Here is a 10,779-nt window from a genome sequence, read left to right as displayed (position 1 = left end):
CCGCTACAAGATGTACGTATTTTTAGAATGGTCGTTATTTTTTTATACAAATTGTTTAAATAATTTTCAAACAGAAGCCAATAAAAAACTATAAATTTCAGACAATTAATTATTGCGAACCACGAGTAAATGTCTTTAGTTTATTATATAGTTTAAAACATTATTAACAATTTAGTTATGAAAAATATGGTTTATTTTTTTGTTAAATAAAAAATGGTTGGTTGGTGGAAACGAATTTTCTGCACCGACACGTTATACCTTGAAGCCTTAACGTAATTTTAATGAAAAAAACATCAAAATTGAATAAACACTTTCTACCAAGGTTTTCCTTTTTTGCTGGAAAATATGTTGAAAGTCGAATTTGCCCTTATTTTCACTATCATATACATAATTAGCGTATACAAATAGATGGGCGTATAGTGATTTTTAAATTAATCGAAAAAATTCCCTTTTTGTAACTTCACCCGCTACTTATGTATGTTTTTAAATATATTTTTACAATATACATATTATTTATATATTAACAATCACAAAAGATAACAAATGTTTTTTAAGCCATTTAAAAATAAAACTTTTTTTGTAAACGGAGAAAAAAGTTTCAGGATCTCTATAATAATTACCTATAGTTCTTCTCCCTTTTCAGATTATTATTATTTTGATAACATGAGAAAGTTGCCAGATACTCAAAAGTTTGTTTTCAATCATTTTTCACTTCTTAGCCATTTTTTAAAACTGATTTGAATTTTTCTGGCATGGTGAAATAAAAAGTTATTTTTTTAATTCATTGAATACCACAGTATACTATATGATTTACAAAAGAACGTTTTCATTGGAAAATTGTTGATAAGAAATAATACACTAAAATATAAAATGAATATATTATTACGAAAATACTATTTTTTCCATTTACTACCTATAATTTAAGTATTTAGAGTTTAGATCATTAATTCCTTCATTAATAATAATGCTTTCAGTCGAAAAAAAGTAATGCATGTGACAATTTTCATTTCGAAATGAAACGAAGCAACAGCACATAATATTAAGCTTACATTAAGGTCGTTTAATTCCCAGAAAGAGGAATCCTTATATCTTCAAAATATTTAATGTACAGTTAAATATAAAAGTTAACATATCTTTCAATCCCTTTGATGGGTTCTTTGACATTTTAATATTCAGTAATGTCATTAAAATCGTGAAATTATTTGGCTATACATAATAATACGTAGGTATAAGTGGAACATTAAAAACTGAATATTCGAAATTCATATTTAATTGAAATATTGGTACATTAAAACACAAAATAAATAATAAATTTAATTTAAAAAACACCCTTCGACTCAATTAAACCTCATTACCATCTTATTCCAAGCCTTTAAGAATAAAATATCATTAAGTTGGATTTTACCACAAAATTCGCATTAACCGAAAAAGAAATTGGTAATAAACGTCAGTCATGTAATATTTTTGAAAGGCAACCAAGTCATAAAATCAGCGACAGTCTCGATTTTATTCACAACGATATGTGGAACGTTTTGAGCCTTAGCCAAACGCTAGAAAGGGTGGAATATTCGAACATCAAGATTGGCTCCTTATTCATGGCATTGACCCATTTCTCAATAATCGAGAGCAACAGCAAGCCGGATGTAAATTGTAAATATACACGTGTGCGAAATGTCTGTATGTAGTAAATATATTAAGTTCTCTGTGCCAATCAAAATATAACCCGCGAAAAAGTTAAAGGTTATAGAGCCTTATGCGAACAATATACCTCCAAGGTATAATGATTAATTGAATGGAACTTTCGCACCATTTTTCCGATACTCAACATTGGGACACGTGACAAGTTACACTTAGTACCTACCATACCAGAGGCGCGTGAAGTTGATCTAGAATTTATGATTCATGATAACAGAGAAAAATAAACTTTAGGTCTTGCTCGGAAAACTGTTTGTCCTTTTCGATCAACACGGAGAGGAACAACTCAAGCAAGATGAATGGATTCAATTCCTGAAAGGGAGACTCACGTAAGTGTCCCCTTTCATTCACTAAAATTATTTATTTATTGTATTTATTCTCTTTACATCAATTTTTTGTTGAAAAAGGAGATAGAGTGTTATAAAATAGCAAAAACCAAAAATTATAATTATTGCTCTTCACTGTGAGGTTCACTCAGATCGAACTATATAGAAAGTAATATCTTTATTTTTTGATGATTTCAATCGAGTGTTAACCATTTTTTTATATTTAATCAGTTATTAGCTTGATGCACTTTGAAAAACAGAGATCCCAAAATACTTTTTTGAGTTTTATCAATGTTTGTTTTGAAAAAGAGTCCTCTGGAACTGATGCAATTACTATAATTTGAACGAAAATCAAATACATATTTATTAAAGTATTTATTAAAGTATTTGTTACCTTGTGAAAATATAACATTCTCTGATTTAATAACAAAATTGATGTAACTTGATTTATAAAGAAAATATTGGATTAAATTGAGTCAACTAGGAAATAATTTAACCACTAATTAAAATTAATTTTTAGTAATAAATATGGAGTTGTTAGAAAATAAATTAATTACCGCTTCAAAAATATTTGTGCTCCTACTGAATACATAATCTACAAGAAAAATGTTTATTTTAGCGAAGAAAGAATATAAGTATAAAAAGCTTTTGTTCTAATAATAGCGATTACTGCGGATCAAAGTTTAATTCAATTTTTGTTGATTTCGAAAATATTCTCTGAACTCGTATTCCAAGTAAAAGTACAAAAATGATAAATTAAATTTAATTCTACGGTGGTTGAAAAAACTACATTCAATTTAAACCTAGAGTAATTATTATCAAACTTAAATTTATTATATTTTCAAATTTTTCGCCATATTTTAACAGATATTTTTAATAACACTTATTTGTAAGTGGTGTTTAATCTATAATATATTTTAATTTATATTTTTCACACTTTTATGACTGAGAAGAAATAAGCGGTTTTTTTAACGATTGCAAATGATTTTCTTATTTCAATGTCTAATTCTATTTTTTTAGTGGTTTTCATTCACCATCTTTATTTCAAAAAATTTTATTCCGATTACTAATCTTTTTCAAATTGTTCTATATTTTTCTTTTGAAAAATGTGTACTTTGTAAATAATATCATTCTAATTAATTATTATTTTAAAGTACTCTGAATAAATATCAAAGTTATTCAAGATTTTTGTCTGGTATTCTATATCTCGTAAAAAACGAATTACACGTGAAGTGCCTAGGGAAATTTGAAAATAAAAATGTTGCGACAGAATTATTTCAGAAGAAAACTAAGTTTAAAGGTGGTATTGAATAATATTGAATAATAATAATTGAATAATAATATTCTTTTATAGTTTTTCAGTGCAAAATCGTCTATAACAGTGCGAACTGTAACGGTGACAGTGCGATTTCCTCCGAACAGAATAATTTGTATCAAACATTTGTTTTTCTTATTCGACTTCTCATATCTCAGGAAAATAGCAATATTTTTGCAAAAGAATTGTTAAAATTGGATGTTTAATTGCTTATCTCAAGTCGCAACCGAACCTGCGGGACAATAATTTATGGTGCATAGTATCATCTGAGATCGTCAACTTCCACATCTATTTCCTGGAAACTAAATATCTTTTTCCTATCAAACTTTTTCGGCCTCCATTTATTAACACTTCAGAGTTTTATTTGAGCCCTATATTGTGATTTAGATTTTACAGAATATCTTTCCACTCCGTTAACAAATTCCGATTTTGTTCGTTTTTATTTGGTTCTGTACTGCGACCCTTCAGTTCACTCTCATAAGCTTTGTTAACTACATCCTTATTCAAGTAATAAACGAGTTCGATAAGCAAATTATTTGTTACACAAAGAATTTTCAATCTTCGATTCTAAATTTCACTCATTTTTAGGAACGAAAAACAGAATGAATTCGTTGATCAGCTCGAAAGTGTCGCATACGCATTATGTGGAGATAAACCAGTAAATGCCACAACTTTTCGTCAAATATTTCAAGCAAAAGGGGTATGTACTTCATTTAATTTTCCCTGAACAACTCTAGTGATCACTTATATATAAATAAAAATTGTTATTTAAATTATTCCATAATTTTGAATAGGTGTCAGAGAAATTATTCAGACTGATAGATCAAGAAAACTCTGGAACTGTGACACTACAACAAATGATGGAGTTCCTTTCAAATATCAGCAGCACAAGGTATTAATTTTTAATTATAAATCTCTGAAGAATATTATATCAACAAACAGTTGCAAATTTGATTACAAATTATATATTATTTAGAATAATAAATTTCCTAAATTAGGTCGTCTATTGCCATAAACGGAAATAATATCGAGTGGCTAGAAAAAATATTCAAACAGACAGTCGGCAATGAACGCGAAATTCGACGAGAGGAGTTCAAAAAAATTGTAGTCTCAAAGAACGTGAGTTAACATATTCAGAAAATAATTTTATTTTTTAACTAAATTTTTAGTCATATTTTCTTTAAAATTAATTAGTACAGTTTCTATATTAGGGTGGACTGAAAATGTTACGTTAATCGAATCGTTTGAGCTGGTAGCAAAAATGTGTGGGCTGGTTAAAAATTATGCTGAATTTTTTATCTAAATTTTTTAAAGGTTTGAATATGTTGCACCTGAAATCTCTTCAGCTGGAACTAAATAAACATTTTATATTTTTGATTTCCAGAAAAAATCTTTCTCGCGATTAAGGAATTTTTTGCGATTTTAGAAAATTAAAAATTCTTTTTAATTTATAATTTGTTATTATTGTTCAATAGCAAGAACCGAAAATTACAAACATTTGCCATAATTTTTTAACCAATATAAAATTTTTTTAAATTTTTAAATCACAAAAGAGAACAAAAGATTAAGCAATTTCATTTTTTTTACTTTTTTCTAATTTTAATCAACAAGGTTTCCCTCAGTTCAAAAGAATCGATTAATTTTAACATTTTCCCTCCGCCCTATTTTACACTTCAAATATCCTTTTTACATTTAAAAAGTGTTTTAAAATCTGTTCTTAAATTATAATGGACAGATATTATAGTACAAGGTTAATCTCGAAATCTTTCTCTGACCTACAGCCTTTCTTCACGGAAAGGGTCTTTCAAATTTTCGACAAGGACAATTCTGGCGCAATATCCCTGCAAGAGTTTCTTGATGCGATGCACCAGTTTGCCGGCAAAACGCCGGATGACAAAATAAGATTCCTATTTAAGGTGTATGACATCGACGGTGAGCTATTCCTATGTCCATAAGCGATATCGCGTAATAAGAAATTACAATTAATACAAACTATCCATAAAAACCGGATCTGGTTCACCCAGAGATTGCGAAAATAATTCTGCTCCTGTACTACATTTTTATCAAATAGAAAATTCCACTCGAATTTTAATAGTCAGATTTAAAACTTTTCACGAAAGTTTTTTATCCATATTTTTAAATTCATCCAGGTTTAATAATGCTCTTTAATTAATTAAATAAACGCAACTTTAAAAAATAGTTTCTAATTTAGATCATTCTTCCGCAATTTTTCCTATTAATTTCGATTCCTGATTTAAAAAATAAATAGTATACCTGTTTTTATTGGTAAACAGTTTTTTGAAAAGAATATTAAAATTTATATATCGTCAAAAGGGGACGGTTTGATTCAGCTTCGAGAGCTGGAACATGTGATGAGAGCTTGCATGGAAGAAAATGGGATGAAATTTAGCGAAGAGCAGATAGAAGATTTGACTATGGCCCTCTTCGAAGATGCTGATCAAGGAAATCGTGGTGAGATTACCTTCGAAGCTTTGAAAAAACAACTCGAAAAACATGAAGGACTTCTGGAAAATTTGTCCATTAGGTGAGGGATTGATAGTTCTCGATTCAATCTTATATCTTACGGTGAAATAATATTCTATTTGGAATCTCGAAAACTACTAAAAACTTAAACGATCTAAAATATAAAAATCCTAAGCAATAGGCGGCCCTCATTATATTATAGTGATAATTAAAATAGAATAAATATTAAGATTCACAAAAAAACGATTATCCTAAGAATTAAGTGACTCAAAAACTGATCAAACAAAATTTAAAAAATCCGAAAACTAACAGACCCCAAAATTAAACGACTTAAGACCTAAGCGTCTTAAATATTGAGGATTGCAAAAAATAATCCCTTCAAAATCTAAAAGCATCAACAATAAAATATTTATTTTAAATAATTAACCAGCTGAAAAGTGATTTAGCCCAAAAACTAAATTCATATTGAATTGACAGTATAGATAGATGGATGGTACCTCCAAAACCGGAGCCAAAGCGAAAATCTTTTCTCGGATTCCTGCTATCTTTGCGTCCATATCAGCTGACGAAACCCTACATCAAGAACAATTACGTGTACCTCACATTTCTCTCATTCTTTATTTTAATAAACTTCATTCTCTTCGTGTCAAGACTCTATCAATACAGAAATAGTAATGGATATGTTATGCTGGCTCGAGCTTGCGGTGAGTAAAAAATATTCGTCTTTTTTATATTTAAGGTTTTAATCAAATTTTTTAATTTAAAAATCATCAGCAGGTACTAGGGTTGCAATAACAAAATTTCCTGCTGATCGCTCCTCTCTATTTGGCGTCTTTTGACTAAAAAACTTGTAATTTTCCTCCGTCCATCGAGGGCCCATGGATTTTGGTATAAAATCTGCGATAATTTTAAGTCTCATTCCGACTAGTGGAAAACAGATGCTGTTTGGAAATTATTTAAACAATTTTCTTAAACAAATTCACAGCCTGGCTATTTTTCAATAAATAGGCTTTATTTCTGTTATAAAATCAACTAAGAATGTCCTTCCGATGACTCTTCGCTATGATACTTTGAAAATTTATAAAAATTATTTAAACAATATTGATAAAGAAATTAAGACATAGTCTATTTTTCAGCGAAACGCTCAATTTCGGTAAATAATTCTCTTTAATTTGGAAAATAACATATAGTAAAGAATTATCGAAAAGACATTTTAAGTTGATTCTAAAAAAACTGAGCCTATTCGTTGAAAAACAGCGAAACTCTGGATTTATTTCTGAATATTGTTAAAGGAAGCAACAATTGTTATTAATTTGGAACGTATTACAGCAAGCAATCATTGAAAAGTCATTCTAAGTTGATTAGGTAGAAAAACTGAATTCTTTGAAAAATATCGAAATTCTGGATTGGTTTGTAAAAGTCGTTTCAATATTTAATAATTCTTGTAAATTTGTAAAGTATTATATCAAAGAGTCATCGGGAAAAAATTCTTAGTTGATTTCGTTATAAAATTGAGCCTATTTGTTGAAAAATATATAACTTGTTCAATTGTTTATAATATATGTTTAAACAATTGCCAAATAGCATCTTTTCCAATTAACGGTAATGAGACATTAATTTCTCTCACATTTGATAATAAAACTCTGGATTTGAATGAAGGAGATATTATCAATCCTGAAAAATAAATTTCGTTCATTAATTTTTTTATAACGTAATTAACAACCTTATCTAATTATTCGCAACTATTGGAAATTATTTCTAGATAATTTTAGAATATCTTCAAGACCTTATTCTATCAATCTACAAATTAATAAAAAAATTAGTTTTGAAAAGTTATAAGTAAATTTCAATTTTGTTGTTAGATAAAAAATTAACCATATTTTGTATCATAAATTCAAACACACAAATGCTAAATATTTATTTAGCCACAAAACCTATTTTCGCCCCACTGTGCGTCTGTCTGTCTTTCACCCTTAAGTTTTGTATTCTTGCGGTAAAGTAACCACTGCAGAATATAAAAAAAGACTTAGAAGCTCGCTTAGAACCTTGGGAAAAATCTGCTTTTCTTTTAACTTCTACATTTCAAGGGAACAATCATTTGGCCAGAAATGGAAAAAGATAGGGAAATTAGAGGGTGAGACGACTTCTATGCTAGACGAATTTCTTTTAATTTGCTTTTCTTCGAAAATGACACAAAACTGTAGATACACGAAATTCATCATTTTTAGACCCACAGAAAAATTGTCTTAATTTCTTAATTATCGGCGCCAGTAGTTTTATAGATATTGTACGTAAAAATATTTGGAAAGTTTTCTGACAAAAATTGTTCCCTTTTCAATTAAATTATACATTTATAATTGGGGTTTCAAATTAAAAATTTGGAAATTCTAGAAAAGTCCAGATAGGCCGGTTCTCGTTCTTGTGGAGAGATTTAAGCACAGTAAAGAGCAGCAGAAATAATATAAATGAATTTTTTACTATCACCCTAGTAAACATTGTAATTTATTTAATCAAGTTTTATAATTTGCATTTCATATTTCTTTTAGTAAGCCTTTTATTTCAGTTTATCGTTCATTGTCTGAACAAATCTTCCTCTACTACTGAAGTCAGACTTTTTGAAATGCAATTTTTTTTTAGGGCAGTGCTTGAACTTCGATATCACATTTAGTTTGGTATTAATGCTTCGACAATGTATCACATTCCTACGAACTCATGGATTTAGTTCAGTACTTCCTTTGGATCACCATATATATTTTCATAAAGTGACTGGAATGCTTATTGGAATATTCAGTATCGTTCATACTTTAATGCATCTCCTCAATTTTGGTAAGGGGCATAATTTCAATAATTTGCTATGTTTGTTTCAGTCAATTCAAATAACTAAAATATCACTGATTAAAAAATATTCCAAGTATGCAAATAAATAATTTGATGTGTAATAAATAAGAACTTTAATTGAGATTAATTCTTCTTATGACATGAATTGCAATCTCTATTTAAAATATTCTGCATTTTTTGCCGGTTCTTTCCTCAGAAATAAAGTTATAATCAATTTTATGAGACTTACCACGACTTGTTCAGGTATGGTGGTGATAAATGATGAAGAGCTTAACAATCGTAATTACACAATGACTGAGTGGCTTTTAACAACACGTCCCCATATGTTTGGATTAATCGCTGGAGGAGCTAATCCTACTGGTGTAACCCTTATCATCATTCTTACTGTGATAACTGTTTGCTCAATGCCATTTGTCAGAAGAGGAGGTTGTTTCGAGGCAAGATCCTATTGATTAAAATGATCAAGTATCTCTACTTAGAAATACTAAGATCTTTGTTTTATCTTATAAGAACTAATAATTAAATAACGCTTTGCAGATATTTTATTGGACACATTTACTATATGTACCCTTTTGGATTTTGACCATTTTCCACGGACCGAACTTCTGGAAGTGGATATTTGTGCCCGGTACCGTTTATCTTATGGAAAGAATTCGTCGTCTGATTTGGTTGCGGTCTCAGCGTGGCAAAACGTACATTAGTTCTGGCCTTCTTCTACCTTCAAAGGTCACTCACCTTCTTATCAAAAGACCACCGCATCTTGACTTTCGTCCTGGAGATTATGTCTTCGTGAATATACCTGTAATTGCAAAATATGAATGGCATCCCTTCACCATCAGCAGTGCACCAGAACAGGAAGGTAAATTTGAATGCAAAAATTTCACATGAAAAAAATGTTGAATAATAAATGAAGAATTATTTTTTATTTTTATTAATGTTTACGAAATAAAACTAAAATCCATCCTTGTGGAGTTACGAACTAATATTTCTGTAGAGTTGACCAAGAACCAAACGTTAGAGAACCATGGCAAGTTCTATGGATTAACGTCTCTGTTTTTTAAATTTAGAAAAGTATCTATAAAAATACATACTGAAAGAAAGTCCAATTATGAACAGAATTCCACAAACAGCCTTTAAGAGAAATATGTTTTCAAAAATCAGTTTAAAAAAACATAAACTCAAAAACGTCAATTTCTAAACCGAATTACACGAAAATCTTCAAATGAGAAAAGTATATTGCTAAAAAACGATGTAATTAGCTCTTTAGAAACAGTAATTGAAAAAAGTGGGATATGAAATAAAAATTAATTATCAAGATAGTATTTACATTTTTTTGTGTATGTGTCACTGTTCAATATTTTATTTTTATTTTGTATACATGCTCTGAATAAAATTCTTTAAATGACAAAACAAAGAAATTACGAGATAATACTTTTTCTTATATAAATTTTAAAAAATTACTAAATGTTTTATTATATTTTTACATATCTCTTTTTAAATCCATTGTATTCTCTCTCTCTCTCTCTCTCTCTCTCTCTCAATTTATGTACAAGATCTTCATGAATTCACCTTTTCCCTGGTTTTTTTCATTATATAAAACTTTCACACCATTCCAATTGGTACCATTCCATGGTATTTCTCATTTCTCTTAAATTTATTTTTGTGATCATCTCTCCTTATCTCTGGGGTTTTTTTTTTATTTGACCTATTTATACTGTATTGCAGCTCATACATTTGATTTTATAAATTACATTCTATTTATCCTGTTTATCAAGTGTATTTTCCCACTTTTATGGTTCTATTACTTTTGAACGGATATCTATAAATGTGTATAAGTCTTTTTTCCTAGCAATGATCTCAAAGCCTTTAAAATTTTGCCCAAATATGGTAATACAGCCATATTATGTCAATTCAAATCTCTAGTCTCTTTGTTATTTTGATTCATGTCTTTTCGATTTATCTAGTAAATTATTATTTTTATATATTTATCAATAAAACAAGATGAAAAGTGGTTCAGGAAAAGAACCTGTTTGCAAATTTCTATATTTTGTTATAAGAGTTCTGTTGCGACAATTTTATAGCTCTGACAAATAAAATGTTTACAATTCCAATTTTATGTGG

At 28.7% G+C, this 10,779-nt stretch overlaps 1 protein-coding gene and 1 long non-coding RNA gene across 3 annotated transcripts in view; one reads left to right on the top strand and one right to left on the bottom strand.

Moving 5' to 3' along the window:
• LOC117171174 (NADPH oxidase 5) overlaps positions 1 to 10,779 on the top strand; it is a 42,502-nt gene that overhangs the window by 10,095 nt on the left and 21,628 nt on the right. The window contains exons 2-11 of the mRNA XM_033358240.1: positions 1,930 to 2,024; positions 3,925 to 4,036; positions 4,131 to 4,228; positions 4,335 to 4,455; positions 5,118 to 5,268; positions 5,671 to 5,881; positions 6,298 to 6,524; positions 8,458 to 8,646; positions 8,902 to 9,095; positions 9,196 to 9,517. Of these exons, the coding sequence (XP_033214131.1) occupies positions 1,930 to 2,024; positions 3,925 to 4,036; positions 4,131 to 4,228; positions 4,335 to 4,455; positions 5,118 to 5,268; positions 5,671 to 5,881; positions 6,298 to 6,524; positions 8,458 to 8,646; positions 8,902 to 9,095; positions 9,196 to 9,517 (1,720 nt within the window). The remainder of the gene's footprint in view (positions 1 to 1,929; positions 2,025 to 3,924; positions 4,037 to 4,130; positions 4,229 to 4,334; positions 4,456 to 5,117; positions 5,269 to 5,670; positions 5,882 to 6,297; positions 6,525 to 8,457; positions 8,647 to 8,901; positions 9,096 to 9,195; positions 9,518 to 10,779) is intronic.
• The window catches only part of LOC117171178, a 6,150-nt gene continuing 2,722 nt past the window's right edge, over positions 7,352 to 10,779 (bottom strand). Inside the window, exons 2-4 of one of the 2 annotated variants that reach the window (XR_004466850.1) lie at positions 9,227 to 9,457; positions 8,888 to 9,103; positions 7,352 to 7,494 (exon numbers count right to left, since the gene is read on the bottom strand). This is a non-coding gene — a long non-coding RNA (uncharacterized LOC117171178). Of the gene's footprint in view, positions 7,495 to 8,467; positions 8,701 to 8,887; positions 9,104 to 9,226; positions 9,458 to 10,779 lie in introns of those variants that run through there. The other variant, XR_004466849.1, reaches the window with a different exon arrangement.

Source organism: Belonocnema kinseyi, chromosome 4 (assembly GCF_010883055.1).
Source record: "Belonocnema kinseyi isolate 2016_QV_RU_SX_M_011 chromosome 4, B_treatae_v1, whole genome shotgun sequence".
Taxonomy (NCBI): domain Eukaryota; kingdom Metazoa; phylum Arthropoda; class Insecta; order Hymenoptera; family Cynipidae; genus Belonocnema; species Belonocnema kinseyi.
The sequence above is the reverse complement of the archived record's forward strand: the minus strand, read 5'-3'. Positions and strand labels throughout refer to the sequence as shown.